The 15749-nt window shown below is 40.8% G+C and overlaps 1 protein-coding gene across 1 annotated transcript in view; it reads right to left on the reverse strand.

Moving 5' to 3' along the window:
- Positions 1-15749, reverse strand: part of DIAPH3 (diaphanous related formin 3) — a 128846-nt gene that overhangs the window by 66083 nt on the left and 47014 nt on the right. The window contains exons 23-27 of the mRNA XM_081907301.1: positions 14149-14274; positions 8988-9151; positions 7900-8035; positions 3943-4038; positions 3667-3732 (exon numbers count right to left, since the gene is read on the reverse strand). Coding sequence (XP_081763427.1) covers positions 3667-3732; positions 3943-4038; positions 7900-8035; positions 8988-9151; positions 14149-14274 — 588 coding nt within the window. The remainder of the gene's footprint in view (positions 1-3666; positions 3733-3942; positions 4039-7899; positions 8036-8987; positions 9152-14148; positions 14275-15749) is intronic.

Raw genomic sequence — 15749 nt, forward strand, 5'->3', positions numbered from 1 at the left:
GCTAAACAATGGATGAATGGCACCCCCTAGTGTTAGTATTAACAAAAGAACTTTCTGGCAAGTTTCTCAAGACTAGGAGTCTGGAAATGAATGCTTATGAGACAGGTGGTTTTAAAACAAACTTTTGCAAAGACCTGGTCTTAAATACACTATAATATATATTTTTAAAAATCACCAATGTAAATATGCTGGGAGGAAATACTGCTAACGGAAAGGCTTTCAAATATGGGCCTCAAAATTATTAGAGAGAAATTTCTGCCACCACTCAAAGAGATTATTACTTAGCTACGAAGTTCAATCTATAATAAATGACAAAAGGTTTTGAAAACATGGCTCCACAACTCAGAAAGAAATGCTATTGTGGGGGCTTAGGCTAATGTCCATTATCAGACCAGCAACATGCCTCTTCCTGTACTCCAGCCGAGGCTTTGTAGTAATGGTATCTGGCATCCATACTATTGAGCCACTCAACTTCGCAAGGCTAGTAGCAGAGCTCTTCTCTGAGTTGCCACCAGAAAGGTAAAAAACTCATGATTACTACTGTGGAGTCTTCCCAGGATACCCTAAGTTCTACCATTTCTTGTAGCAGGTGAGCTTGGTGATTGCAGCCCACTAGCTAAAACAAGTGTTGCTGCCATGGTTACTGAATCTCCCGATTCCATCAAGCCACTTTTCTGTCCTACAAGGGAACATAGGAAGTTCCCTTAATCCAAATCAGACGACTGATTCATCTACTCAGTATTGTCAGCATCAAACAGCATCGTTGTCCAGGGCTTCAGACCAATCTTTCCCAGCCTTACCTGGAGATGCCAGGGATTGAATATGGGACCTTCTGCATGCAGAACATGGTCTCCACCAGTTATTTAGGGTCCTTCCCCTTAGCTGCACTGAAGTAGCCTCTACAGAGTTCTATGTACATAATTCTGTGTATACACAATCTTAGGTAGGAATTAATGTTACAAATCACTTGCACTGGGAGAATACCAAGATCTAGCCTTTCACATAACAATTGACACCAGGAACAGGGGGCATATTCTCCATATAAGAGAATGGAAGAAAGTCACCCATACAGGGAGAAGTAACACATTGAGAAGTGCCAACACATCCATCTCTGACAATTGGTGGCTTACTTGCATAGGAGGCGTATTGTGTGATCTTTGCAAATTACACACACACATTGCCATGTTTCCTCTCTGTTATGTTCTTTTCCCCCACCAACCTATTCTGCAGAATATTGCTACTTAAAATCAGTGTTTGAAAACTCCTGACCAGAATGTCTACATAGCTTAGGTAAGCAATTTAGTGGAGAATGCCTGACAACAATCTTCTATAACTGGTTTAACGAAGCTCTGAAAATCATTAGTCAGAGTCTAGACAGAAAGGGTCACTGTTGGTAGGGAATGAGATCAGTGACAGATGCAATGTCTAGAATTGCTTTTTTAAAACATTTTTTCATAAGACTTTTCTTTACTGACTATCTGAAAATTTCAGTTCTTCAGGTGCCATTTAAAATACTTACAAAGACAGTTTAAACAATATTGAGTTGTGACATAGGTGCATTAGACATTTTCTCCCTTTTTCACAAAGTTGATTTACCTGATCCCATTTTACAGTCTGATCAGCTTCTGCTGTCCTTCAAAACTGTTTCTAAAACTAGATTGACATCGAAAGGTTGCATATTTAAAGGCATGCCAGAACTTATCCATCCCTGTTTCAGGGCTCAACCAACTGCAACAGTAAATTAAGAATCTTCCAACAAGAGAAAGTTGATCAGTGGTAGGGTTGGGACCAATAAAAACAAGTGCTGAACCACACAACATACTATTATGGAATTCACTGCTACAGGGTGCAGCAATGGCCATAACCAGGCATGTTCAAAGTTCATTTCAGGGGCCTAATCCAGCCTGGTCAGTTTATTCTGGCCCCCACAGTAGTATATTTCCTGGGGTAAAAAGAACCCCAACAACTTCAATCCTAAAAAAGGTTATCAACTTTGGTTGGCCCTTTGGTCGGTCCTCACGGCCCTTCACTTCATCAAATCTGGCCCTCTTTGAAAAAAGTTTGCACACCACATAAACTACCAAGCAATGCCCATAGTAGCTAAACAGAACCTCTATACGTATAGAAGCAGTATACCTCTAAAGACTAGATGCTGGGACAGACAGAAGAAGGCCATCACACCTTACTTGTGAGCAATCTGGCTGACTGCTGCTGAAAGCAGATGCTGCATTAGATGCATTTTAGACTGAGCCAGCAAGGTAACCCATATGTTCTAGTAGGGTTTTGTATTTCCAGAATCATAAAAAAGGAAGATGAATCAGCTTGCCTTTGAAATGGTTTTTAGCAGCAGTAGCAAATAATCAGCTTTAACCTCACAACAGGGAGATTTTCATAACAAAAAACAAACCATGTATTGCTTCTACAAAGATCACTCCAAGTAAAATAGCTTACACATACAGTGGTACCTTGGGTTACAGACGCTTCAGGTTAAAGACTCCGCTAACCCAGAAATAGTACCTCGGGTTAAGAACTTTGCTTCAGGATGAGAACAGAAATCTTGCTCCGGCAGCAGCAGGAGGCCCCATTAGCTAAAGTGGTACCTCAGGTTAAGAACAGTTTCAGGTTAAGAACGGACCTCCAGAATGAATTAAGTTCTTAACCCAAGGGACCACTGGAGGTCCGTTCTTAACCTGAAATTGTTCTTAACCTGAAGCACCACTTTAGCTAATGGCTGCTGTCGCTGCGCTGCCAGAGCACAATTTCTGTTCTCATCCTGAAGCAAAGTTCTTAACCCGAGGTACTATTTCTGGGTTAGCGGAGTCTGTAACCTGAAGCGTCTGTAACCCAAGGTACCACTGTATAATGAAATGTATTTCACTGCATTTTTTCCCAAGGAATTCAAGACGGTGTACACAGGACATCTATGCAGTCTCTCAGTCCTGACCAGCTCTAAACCTGCTTCACTTCAGCAAGGTTCCTGTATCACATGCCTTCGGACCACAAGGAACAGGGAATGCATCATATTCTATAACTATAAAATGGCTAGCTATATTCCCCCCATGATTTTTGTGCATATATTAAGTAAGCATTACTTAATAAAAGAAATTACTTAATAAAATAAGGTAAAGAAAATATTCTTTTCCTTTGTAGGTGAAATAAACAGATAAAATCCTCTGCTTAAATTCACAAACTTGAATATTTAATATTATTATTTTTTGCCCAACATGTGAAATACATTCTTCATAATATGAAATACAGTCTTTCCTGAATCATACTCAGATCCTTAACAATGATACTTTATAAACCACTGAGTTAATAAATAAAATACCTTTTCTTTTTTAATGCTATTTTACAACAAAGTAACACTTGACCTATTTTATAAATAAGACAATATATTAAAATTCAAGAGCTAAAGACATACTTTACTAGTATTTTGAATTATGTTATTTGGCATCAACAACTCTTCAGATTTTAGACAAAGTAAAAATGCAAGTCAGATATGTAAAGATAAGAAGAAAACTTCTAAGAATGTAGACACTAAGTGACTTCCATTTGGCAAGCCAATCCCAGTGGCTTATTCCAGATATGACAGTAAACAAGGAATATAACAGACCCTTATGGAAATCAATAGAAATCAACAGTAAAAACATATGATTTATGAATTACCATGGTTACAAGCTTTCAGAACAGGTCTTTCAGAGGTTGGGCTGAAATTCTGTGGCACATCTGTATCTAAAGGAAAAAGAAGGAAAAAACAAGTATGTTTAATATTTACACAAAAGTGTATTTCCAAAAGGTAGTTTCCTGGAAGCAAAGGTGTACTGAAAACTTTACAAATGATCATTTAATGTTGTTACTATAAGTGGTTCTCCACCAAATGATGCATTCTTTAGTAAATAGTCCTGTGCCCTAAATCTATAAAGGGGGGGGGGGAGTATTCACCTTTAGCCCTTGTTGTGCGTTTTCTTCTGTCTCGAAAAGCAGCCCCTGACTGCAAGGCCTCCAGTAGGCTATCCATCACACCTGTCTCATCACCCTCTGTAAAAAGAGATGGAGGGAATTCCTTCAGCTTTCATGGTTACCATAGCAATGCCAAAGGATTTACAGGGCTGGAGAAGAAACCGTAGCAATAAAAAGCTGGCAATTCCAAATTCAGACAAGCCTTTAATTTACTCATAAATCAGATCTCCAAGAAGTCAGCCCTGTTAGTGTTCATATTGTGTCCACTAATGCAGACCAAAGTTCATTTGATTCACCTCACACCACTGCGTCCTAAAATGAAATAGAGCAGTAACTTTAAATATAATGCAACATCATTCATATGCTTCTAATATCTCTGAACCCTGAATGACGCCACATCATAAAGCCATGTGGGTTTGCAGAAGCAGATTACTTTGTAGGACATCATCTTCCAAGATGAAAATGATTATTTGCATACAATATATTAGATGTTCAGATTCTGCTTCCCTAAATGGATCATTTATGGATTTGTGAATGTCCACTCATGAAAATAGACTTTCATTCACTAAATACTTTGACCCTCTGTATTTTTTTAACCATTTAACGCTGCATTTAAAAAAGCAGAATTCATTCAAAGTATAGTTTGATCTGAAACTATGCACACTTGTGTGCGTGTGCGTGCGTGCGTGCGTGCGTATACACACACGCATACACACACACACACACACACACACACATGCAGACAGAGACCAGAGATAGCTGGTACAAAGTAGTCATACCAACTTTAGTAACGCCTACTCCATGGGCTTGCAGCCTTTGGGAGGACTGTCCATAAGCCAGTACTACGTCTGAGCCAACACAGTTTAGTTTCTCTGCTATAGGGTCTTATACAGCTATATACAATTTCAAAAGAGCTACTTAAAGCAGATATGCACATATACAGTGGTGCCCCGCAAGACGAATGCCTCGCAAGACGAAAAACCCGCAAGACGAAAGGGTTTTTCGGTTTTTGCGACGCTTCGCTACACGATTTTCCCTATGGGCTTGCATCGCAAGACGAAAGCCCATAGGGAAATCTCGGGGACCTTTTTTTAAATGCTGGCGGTGGGGAGCAAAGCCTTTTCCCCCCCTCCGGACTTCAGAAGAGGTCCAGGAAGGCCGGCGGGGGCGAAAGGTTTTGCTCCCCACCGCCAGCATTTTAAAAGCGGTCCGGGATAGCAGGGAAGCGCTTCCCGCTATCCCGGACGGCTTTTGAAGCCTGCCTAACCGGGGGCTTTTAAATCGCCCCGGGACTGTCCGGGGCGATTTAAAAGCCCCCGGAAGGCTTTTGAAGCCTCCCCCCGCCGCCCGGCTTCGGGGCATCGTTCCGATGCCGGGCGGCGGGGCAGGAACGCCTCCCCCCGCCGCCCGGCATCGGAACGATGTCCCGAAGCTGGGCGGCGGGGCGCGAAAGCCTCCCCCGCCGCCGGGCTTCGGAAGGATGCCCCGATGCCGGGCGGCGGGGCGGGAAATCCTCCCTCCGCCGCCCGGCATCGGAACGATGTCCCGATGCCGGGCGGCGAGGCGGGAACGCCTCCCCCCGCCGCCCGGCTTCGGGGCATCGTCCCGATGCCGGGCGGCGGGGCGGGAATGCCTCCCCCCGCCGCCTGGCTTCGGGGCATCGTCCCGATGCCGGGCGGTGGGGCAGGAACGCCTCCCCCCGCCGCCCGGCATCGGAACGATGTCCCGAAGCCGGGCGGCCGGGCGGGAAAGCCTCCCCCCGCCGCCCGGCTTAGGGGCATCGTCCCGATGCCGGGCGGTGGGGCAGGAACGCCTCCCCCCGCCGCCCGGCATCGGAACGATGTCCCGAAGCCGGGCGGCCGGGCGGGAAAGCCTCCCCCCGCCGCCCGGCTTCAGAACGATGTCCCGAAGCCCGGCGGCGGGGCGGGAAAGCCTCCCCCCGCCGCCCGGCATCGGAACGATTTCCCGAAGCCGAGCGGCGGGCGAGAAAGCCTTTGTCCCCCCTGCCTGCCTTCCCAGGGGCTTTTAAATCGCCCCGGACAGCGGAGAAGTCCTCCGCTGTCCCGGGCGATTTTAAAATGCCGCCCGCCAGAAGAGGTCGGGGGAAGGCGGTTTCCATAGGAACGCATTGATTTTCAATGCATTCCTATGGAAAACCGTGCATCGCAAGACGAAAAACTCGCAAGACGAAGAGACTTGCGGAACGAATTAATTTCGTCTTGCGAGGCACCACTGTACTTCCCATTCAACAATAATTTTGCAGTTGTTTGTTTCAAAAAATTGTAATTCAAGTTACGTCAAGTAATCTGCACAAAATTGTTTTCGATTTCTCAATCAGAAGATATGCAACGGGCACCACAATTTAAGAAGGATATTGACAAGCTGAAATGTGCGTAGAGGAGGGCAACCAAGATAATAAAGGTTCTGGAAAGCAAGTCTTATGAGGAACAGTTGAGGGATTTTGGTATATTTAGCCTAGATAAAGAGGCTGAGAGTAAATATAATAGCCATCTTCAAACATCTGAAGGGCTGTCACATGGTAGATGTAGCAAGCTTGTTTTCTTCTGCTCTGGAAGGGAGGACTTGAATCAATGGCTTCAAGTTACAAGAAAGGAGATTCTGACTAAACACCAGAAAGAACATTCTGACACTAAGGGCTGTTTGACAGTGGAATAGACTCCTACAAGAGGTGGTGGAATCTCTTTCCTTGGGGGGGGGGGGGCTTTAAGCAGAAGTTGGATGGCCATCTGTCATGGATGCTTATCTGAGATTCCTGCATTGCAGGGGGTGGACTAGATGACCCTCGGGGTCGCTTCAAAGGTCCCTTCCCTTCCTTGGGGTCCCTTCTATGATTTTATGAGCCCCAGGTGAGCTGGGATGCAGAATTGCAAACTGCCTTAAATGTTTCGATCAAAGGACAATCTGTAGGCAGCAATAAGTTACCATTTTTACTGCTAACTTTAAAGTAATATTCTTCTCCTACTGAAATGAAACCAATATGCTTGCTGAGCCAGCTGACAAACTGAGCTAATGCCAAACCCCCTTTTAACAATTTAGGCATATGCTGATTGTACTGCTACATAGCTCTGAACCTATAACATCATAAGTAGTTTTTTTCCTATGCTATGAAAATTGTATAAGCAGAAAAAAAGATGAAGAAATCAAGATTAAAAATGATACGTTTTTAGGACAATCTACATTATGAATTGAGCACCATGTCCCCAGTAAACTCTCCTCCAGCTCAGAAAGTAAATGGGATTTTCAGCATGGACAGATTAGTTTAGGGCAGTCTTTTTCATCCTCAAGTCCCCAGATGTTGTTCTCAATCCATTCCTAACCAGCCAGGTCAGGGATGATGGGAGTTGTAGTTAAGACCACATGTGGACCCAAGGTCAAGAAAGGCTGGCCTAGGATAGGATATAGTTGCAACATTTTCCAATTTCAGGTCCACTTAAAGTTTGGGAGGTACCTACCCACTACTTCTACATGTTGTGGGAGGTGTGCCGTGCAAAGCTGGAAAGTAGGAGCATGCAGCATCTTGAATCAAGGACAGAGTGCTGGCATGGGTGAGCTGGCATGGGTGAGCAAGGAACTTACCTTACTTAGCACCCTAATGCCATAGCAAGAGCCAAGAGGCAAACATCAGCACAACCAGAGATAAGGTAAGAGTGGCCAGAGCATGGGCAAAATGCACCACATTTCCCGAGCATCTCAATGTTAGCTTGAGGGCAAGAAAAATGTGGAAAGCAAAGAAAGTTGGCATTAACGGGAAATAATAGGAATTTAATTCTCCACACAAGCAAAACATTGCCATGAAATGATTAGTCAGATTTAAGCACATTTCTGAAGTGAAACAACCAGTTCTGCTTTTAGAAGTCATCGAGCTAGTAACACAAGCAGTATTACTATCTAAAAGAACAAGGTTCCTGTCCACATTACCTGTTTTCATTTCCAACAAACACTTTTTCTTTCTTTGTCTTTCTATTTTTTCCCTTTCTGCTTTTTCTTTAGCAATTCTAGCACGTCTCTGCTTTTCTTCTGCTTCTTTTCTTCTCATATTCTCCTTTGCAGCTTGCTAGCAAAATATATTAAATTTCACCAGCATAAATAATTATGACTTAGAAAAATGTATACATGCCTATTTAAAATAATTTCTGTGCTGCTTTTCATTTGAAAATAAATCCTAAAGCAGTTTTCAACAATAAAACACCACCACAGCAGTAGAATCTGTTATAGTACTACGGTTGTTTTAAAAAGCTGGCATCATTTGCCTTTCCTACCCCACTTTCACTCCTTCAACCTATTGCTTCTTCCTCTTGCACACACCCAAGTCAGCCCAGATGTTTAGCCTTAATGTTAAAAAATGATGTTCCTGCAGTGAGTGGGCAATTTTTGTAGACTACTCTTCTCACCTGTGCATCCACTTGCTATTCCTTCCTGCTTTTACTGTTATGTTTTGTTTAGGGAGGAGGGGTGGCAGGGAAGGGTTGCCCCATTCTATTTATTTATGACAAATATTTTTTGTATTTGTGCATACCTTGGGAAACCCCAAGCATGCAGAGACCTGCCTCTTGTACTGATATGAGAGATTATGGCTATGTAAGATACTATTATGGCTATGTAAGAATCAGGATCATCACTTTCCCCTGAACACCTGAAGTAAGGGGCAGCGGCACAGTTATATACCTAGACTAGTAGCTGCTGTTTCAAATGTATCTGGTTCTCATGTAACTTGGGGTAAAATGGTCCACCATGCTTGCGTATTAGGTTGCTGCTACCAACAAAATATATACTCATATTTCTAGTCAGCCTTCCCCAACCTTCAGTCCACCAGATGATGTTGGACTGTAACTTCCAACATGTCTGACCACTGGCCATGCTGAGATTGTAGTCCAACATTATATGGAGACTCAAGGTTGTGGCTAGCTGTAATTAGTGATGTAAAGAATAGCTGAACCTGTGAAGCAAAAGCACATTCATCTATACTACTTCTGCAGAGTCTAGAATTAGATTGTCATAAGATTTACCATAAACATTGTCCTAAAATTGTTCAAGTCAGTTAGAAATTCTTCCACTGAAACTTTCTTCCAATCGACGGCATAAAATTCCATTACATTCCGATAGAGTGTTTCCATACTGTTATGCATCCTCGAAAGTTTCTGGAACTGTTCCCGTGCTTGAATTACAAAGGTGTATTAAGTTTGTTAAGGTTACAAAACTGATTGTCAAATGACTTCCATATAGAGGTGCACCTGTCTCCATTCTCACTAGCTTTCAGGAAGAATTTGAAAACATTCCCATTTACTCAGGTGTTTGGTGGCTGAAGAATATTGTTCCTGGAAAGATCACTGGATGGAAGAGAGTAAGTTTTTAGAATGTTTTAGTATTTTACAATTATTTTGCTTTGTTTGCCAGTCTGGGGTTCTTCAGGAAGCGGGGCGGGATGTAAATTCAATCAATCAATCAATCAATCATCAAAATAAATAGAGAATACTAAGTTTCCAGGAAAGAGGAAACAGCAAGTTATCAGCAGTAACAACATCTCTCCAATAGCATGTAGTTCTTCTCGTAGTCAGCATTTTTCAATTTTTCCTTCCTATTCTTCCTACATTTTTCATACCTCAAAGATTAATTGCCTCTGCACAACCCAAGTCCCACTTAGATAACAAACTAGTGGGAATATCTTGCTTTAACTAACTGCATGTAAGCTGCTCCCCCCCCCCCGACTTCTAAGAGCAGGGAGCAAATACTCTAAATAAGAGATTTCAGGGATTTCTTCTTGGCACCAATACAACACAAACCAAACACTGCAAAAATACATAATTAGTTACTCAAAGCGCTAGTCCTCTGAAACATTCAAACAAGTGAACTTCTTTGATAACAAACTTGTTGATCCTTCTCAAAATCAATGAGAATTACTGTTCTCTAACTAATATTTTATTAATGCTCAAAAATAAATGTTTGGCAGTAATTTTAATAAAGAAAAGTATTGGGAAACAGTTCAGAATTTTAATATTCTAATCAAACTTTCACTTCTGTTCACTCACATAATTGTTCCATGCCTCTGCAACTTTTTTTGGTTTAAAATACACAACATTGCCAACATTTTCTTAAACATATCTATATTTTTCACAATTAGTAATCATCACTTTTTCTTTTATCTAGTATACCACAATGTTACAGATCTCCTTGCAACACTCTCAGCTGATCCTTTACTTTTTCTTCATAATATTCCTCTACACATGTCATTTTGTGATTTTTTGGCTGAATTTCTGATAATCTTTAAAGCCTCTTAATACTTAAAAAACCATGCTAGTAAATGCACAATGAAAATCAAACATGAAAAGGTGCTTGTTACAACTGAACCAATATTCCTAAACTTCTTGCCTCCTGTGTTTCTAGAGTCTCAGTTCTTATTATTTTGCTAAGCATAATAGGAAGTCATCATTCAGATGGCATTTTCACTATGTACCTATATCAAGTTAGTTCCACTGGCAATTTAATTTTACATCAACAGATCATCATACATAGCCAATACTATCATCTCACAGAGAACAATTTATATAAATCCCTTTAATGATCAGCACACTATTAAAACGTATTACTATTATTAATCAAGCAAAATTTAGCAGGGTACTAAATGCTTTATTTCCAAAACTGTCATTTTCTTGATAAACTGAGACACTGTTTTCCTGCTATTCTGAAAAAGTACAGAAGTACAAAATACCATTTTGTTCATAAAATTATTTTTATAGATTTGTCGTCTCTTGTAATATATATTTAAATGGCTTTCTAAAGTGACAAAGTGGTGCAAGAAAAAACTGACAAAAGTATTTTATCAATTTGTTTTTGTAGATAAGAGCTCTAGAGCTTATCGTGTATTTTGATAATGGTGTGCCTGTATTATAATCAAAGAGAAATGTGAGCTTCTCAAAACTGTTCAAGGACCCAATTTTCATTTAACTTGTTTGCACATCTATACCTATCAAGTAATTTTAATTACATTTCATCATAATGTTTGCATAAATGGTTTTAATGTTCTATGCTTTATTTCTCTGGAATTCTTATCTACAGCAAAAAAAGCGGGGGTGGGGGGATTTAATTGCATGTAAAGTAGTGTACACAACTGCAATGGACAGCTAACTAGAATAATCCAGTAAGGAAGTCTTTTATATAATTATAGATTCTATCAATAATAGAACCCACTGACTGTGCACATATCTGACTTTTAAAAGAAATATGAATGCTAATCAATTCATTAGCCGGCTCCAGGTTATGATATTTAGTGACAGGATGTAATAGCCAAGTTGCCTACAGAGCGTAATTGTATGGCAAGTGAGAAATTAGTTTTCACAAAGCCCCATCCTTCCTGTCTCAGCTTTCCCACCGACTGCTTTTTACGAGCTGTGTGCCTTTCAAAAGACATCAGCATCATTCAACTTCCCCTGTCATAACAATAAGAGCTCAGACAGGCCCCAACTTCTTCACGCTGTGCAGGTTCATCTAACCTTTACATCAAGTCTCCTTTGGTTTGTAATTTATCGTAACTCCAGTTTTCCTGGAAGTGAGTGTCTTTAATTAGAAAGCTCACAGCCATTACCAGAAACCACATGTAACTCCACTGTTCCTCAATTATTCCCTGCCTATAGGGAGTGTTAGCAGAAGAGAGCTAACTATTGCATCTTAACAGTGTTTAAAGATCAAACCATCTGTTTAAGTGTCACATGTGAATTTGGTTGAAATGGTGAGGTATTTCTGTGAAGTTTCAGATAATACACTCTCTTATAAATAAGAGTAACCTGTGTGTAAACTTGTAGGTAGGGTTTATGAATACATTTTCATGTTCAGTGCTGTCCTTCAGGCAAGCAATGTATATGCTAGAATGCTTTCAAGGTGGCAGTTAAGATAGCAAAGACAAAATTAAAATTACCATGTGCATGCATAGCCATGCTTACATGCGAAAGCACAGAAAATTGCTAACCATTCTGAGACCTTCAAATCCTTATCATTCGGATGATCAACTGCTGATTCTGGACAATCATAGGATAGAAGGCAGAAATACCTATAGAAGACCCACTCCTCAATGAGAAAGGGAAGAAACTACGAAAGAAACCAACAAAAGACAAAGAAGTGCATAAGCACAAACAAGAACAAGAAAATCTGCAGAAGGGGCATAGAAGAGACTTAAGGGCCTCGGACATAAGATCACCAGATTGATGGACTGGATGTAACGGTCAGAAAGGACTGACATAACCCGAGACCAGGAAGAAGGGATGTTGGATAAAAATTAGCGGGGAAAAAGTTTATAAAAAGGAAAATTTCTTTCTATTTTTGGAATTAGTGTAACAAGATCAAGATCAAGGGAAGTAATAGTGCCACTGTATTCTGCTCTGGTCAGACCTCACCTGGAGTACTGTGTCCAGTTCTGGGCACCACAGTTCAAGAAGGACACTGACAAACTGGAACGTGTCCAGAGTAGGGCAACCAAAATGGTCAAAGGCCTGGAAACGATGCCTTATGAGGAACGGCTAAGGGAGCTGGGCATGTTTAGCCTGGAGAAGAGGAGGTTAAGGGGTGATATGATAGCCATGTTCAAATATATAAAAGGATGTCACATAGAGGGAGAAAGGTTGTTTTCTGCTGCTCCAGAGAAGCGGACACGGAGCAATGGATCCAAACTACAAGAGAGAAGATTCCACCTAAACATTAGGAAGAACTTCCTGACAGTAAGAGCTGTTTGACAGTGGAATTTGCTGCCAAGGAGTGTGGCGGAGTCTCCTTCTTTGGAGGTCTTTAAGCAGAGGCTTGACAACCATATGTCAGGAGTGCTCTGATGGTGTTTCCTGCTTGGCAGGGGGTTGGACTCGATGGCCCTTGTGGTCTCTTCCAACTCTATGATTCTATGATTGCTTCAATTTGCAGAAGTAGCCCTGTTGAAGGTGCCACATAATACTTGTTCCACATTTATAAGAAATCAATATTTTATTGCAGCAGCACCTATACTTTGGAACTTGTTGCCTATTGATATGGAACAGGTGCCCCCATTGTACACTTTTCGGCATATGCTAAAATATTTTTGTTTAGATAGACCTACCAGATACCTAGCATGTTGATGTGTTTTAATCTGTTTTTACTTTATTGCTGATTAAAACTGTTAATTGTTTTAATTGATAATGTTATTGTTTTATTCTTTTTGTAATCTTCTTTGAGGTTTCTTACAACCAGGTAGTATATACATTTTAAGAAATAGATAGATATTTATGTACAATACCAATGTACTGACGAAGTGTTAAATATGAAAATACATTCTGTAGCCTCAAATGGCCAACAGCTAACATTACTCTGGTTAGTAACATGAAGTGCCATGGGAACTGAATGTGAAGCATAATGGTTTAGAGCTGCAGACAATTAGTTCTTTCATACCTTCATTAAACCTTCCTACAGGCCAACAAAAACAAGAAACCCACAAGAGCACATCTATCTGCTTTTTGTGGACCCCCCCCCGATGCTGTCTTTTGCTACTTGCTACTTAATGCTACTTAATGCTACTTGCTTCTTAATGCTACTTGCTTCTTAGTGAATTACAAACCAGAAACAGAAAAAAATATCACATCAAAAAGCATCTGAAAGGAAAAAACCTGAACCAAAATTAGCAGGTAAGATGCACAGGATTTATGGAAAAGAATGATGGCGACTCCTATAAATTCAAAGGAATAATTACACATACAATTCCAAACAGTAAGAGAAAAGAAGCTTTAAAAAACAAATTAGTTTGTAGTTCAGACTAAAAAAAGAATCAAAATGGGCAATCTAAATTGATACCCCAAGCTGGCAACTCTTCCCTCATTGCTAAATTAAGCTGTTTTCCATCCAATTTAAGTTGTAGTGCTTAACTAGTCAACTTCTCAACTGTTTCCTCCAGTAATATTTTCCATTCAATGAGCACTTTCATGCCTATATGACGAAAACGCCAAACCACTGGAGATGACACAGGACTACCTTCAGATTATGAATTATAGGTGAATCTTCATTAAAGCCGTTTTAGGTTCTTAGTAATTCAAGGTAGAAATGAGGTCAGGGTTGTCAGAAGTGATGGCTATAACTTTAATAAAGATTATGCAAATAAAATTTAAAAGTGTTAAAGAACCTTAGACAAAGCCAGATAAGTTATTTAACAGCAAAAGGATATGGACATCTTTGTCACAAATTTGTCATGAATATCTTCAGAAAGGGGAAAGGTCTCTAAATCCTTCTCAAGTTGTATAAGCTGCCTTTCCATCTGCTTCAGGCTCTTCTCCAAGCTTTCTGCTGAAACTAAGCATATATTTATAATTAAAACCTCACACATATCAAAAGGTGAATACTGTTAGTAGATGCTTTCTTGCAAAGATTCCTCTAAGTCCACATTATGAAATACTTTTGTGTTGAGTTCTACTATCTACTCAATATCTTCATGAATGATCAGTTTAATAAATTTACTCAATCACATCACCAGAAACAGCAAATGTACTCAGGCTCTGACTAGTTAATGCACAAATTGAGTGATTTGGAGAGGGCATACTGATCACAGTTGAGACAGTATATAGGTATACAATTGGTACCAAACATACTATAGTACTTACTCTTCATGGGGACATATGCTTCTGCCAGACTCTCTCATCTTAAAGGGAGAAAGTTGTTCAGTGGTAGGTGCAAAACTTGTTTATAGCATCCTGGTGAAGCATATAATTACCAAGAGTAGACTAATAACCATGAGGTGCACATGACTTCATGTACCAGCCAGTCTGTTTTCCAGATAGAAACATGTTAAAATTTTGAACTTCTAGTTTTGCTCTCCTGCTTCAGGATTTGCTCCAGAAAACTTTTCTCTCAGATCACCGTGAAACTGTGGTCTCTAGTATAGGTGAGATACATTTGAATGGGCTGAAGCACTTGATTCAAGGAGCAAGAACAAATAAATATGGATTCCAGAATTTATAAACCTCTCTACAGAGAATACCTGAGTTATGTTCAAAATAAAATGTCAACTAAGTAGAGCAGGGTGTCTAACCTTTGAACTTCCATCTCTATGGACTATGACTCCCACTATCTCTGACTATTTCTCTTGCTGCCTGGGCTGTTGGGAGCTGGAATCCAAAAATATCTGAAAGACCACAGATTAGCTGCCCCTGGGATAAAGAAACACCACTTGTATCCTGAGATGTGCCCCAAGCACCACTAGTACCTTAGTGAAACTTTGGATGTGACTATGAACCCAAACCGCAACTACCTGTACTGGAAGTGGCTGAGATACTGGGGGAAGTGTTGAACTTTCATGAGCACCATATCAGAATGTGTGTCTTATTCTGTGTGCCTGGGTACTCTGTAGTTCAAGCACTATTCGAATGGACCTCAATATTTTCATCTTGACACTTTTATTCAGAATATGTAGAACCACTTTGGAGCAGAATCATCCACATATCCCCATTCTGTTGCACCATAAAAAAGACTCCAGAGTGCCTCTGGGCCTGTGAAACTAAATGTTCAGTAGGTACAGCATATGTTTGATGACTAAGCACGTTAGCCAGTAATGGCGCTCATTTCTGGATCTCAGGGGGGTCTTAAATCTGTTCCTTACACTCCTGACAAATTTCAGTGGCCAACTTTTCAGCCCATACATCATGCTACATACATTTGCACCCTGTGGTGCAAAGCAAAAGGATGCAGGATGTGCAGGATAACCTGGCATTAAGTGCAGCATGGCTTCTTCTTTCTGAGAGGGGGGGAGGGAGGATCCCTATGGCTGACAG

Source organism: Podarcis melisellensis (genome assembly GCF_964234715.1).
Source record: "Podarcis melisellensis genome assembly, chromosome: 4".
In the NCBI taxonomy this organism is placed as follows: domain Eukaryota; kingdom Metazoa; phylum Chordata; class Lepidosauria; order Squamata; family Lacertidae; genus Podarcis; species Podarcis melisellensis.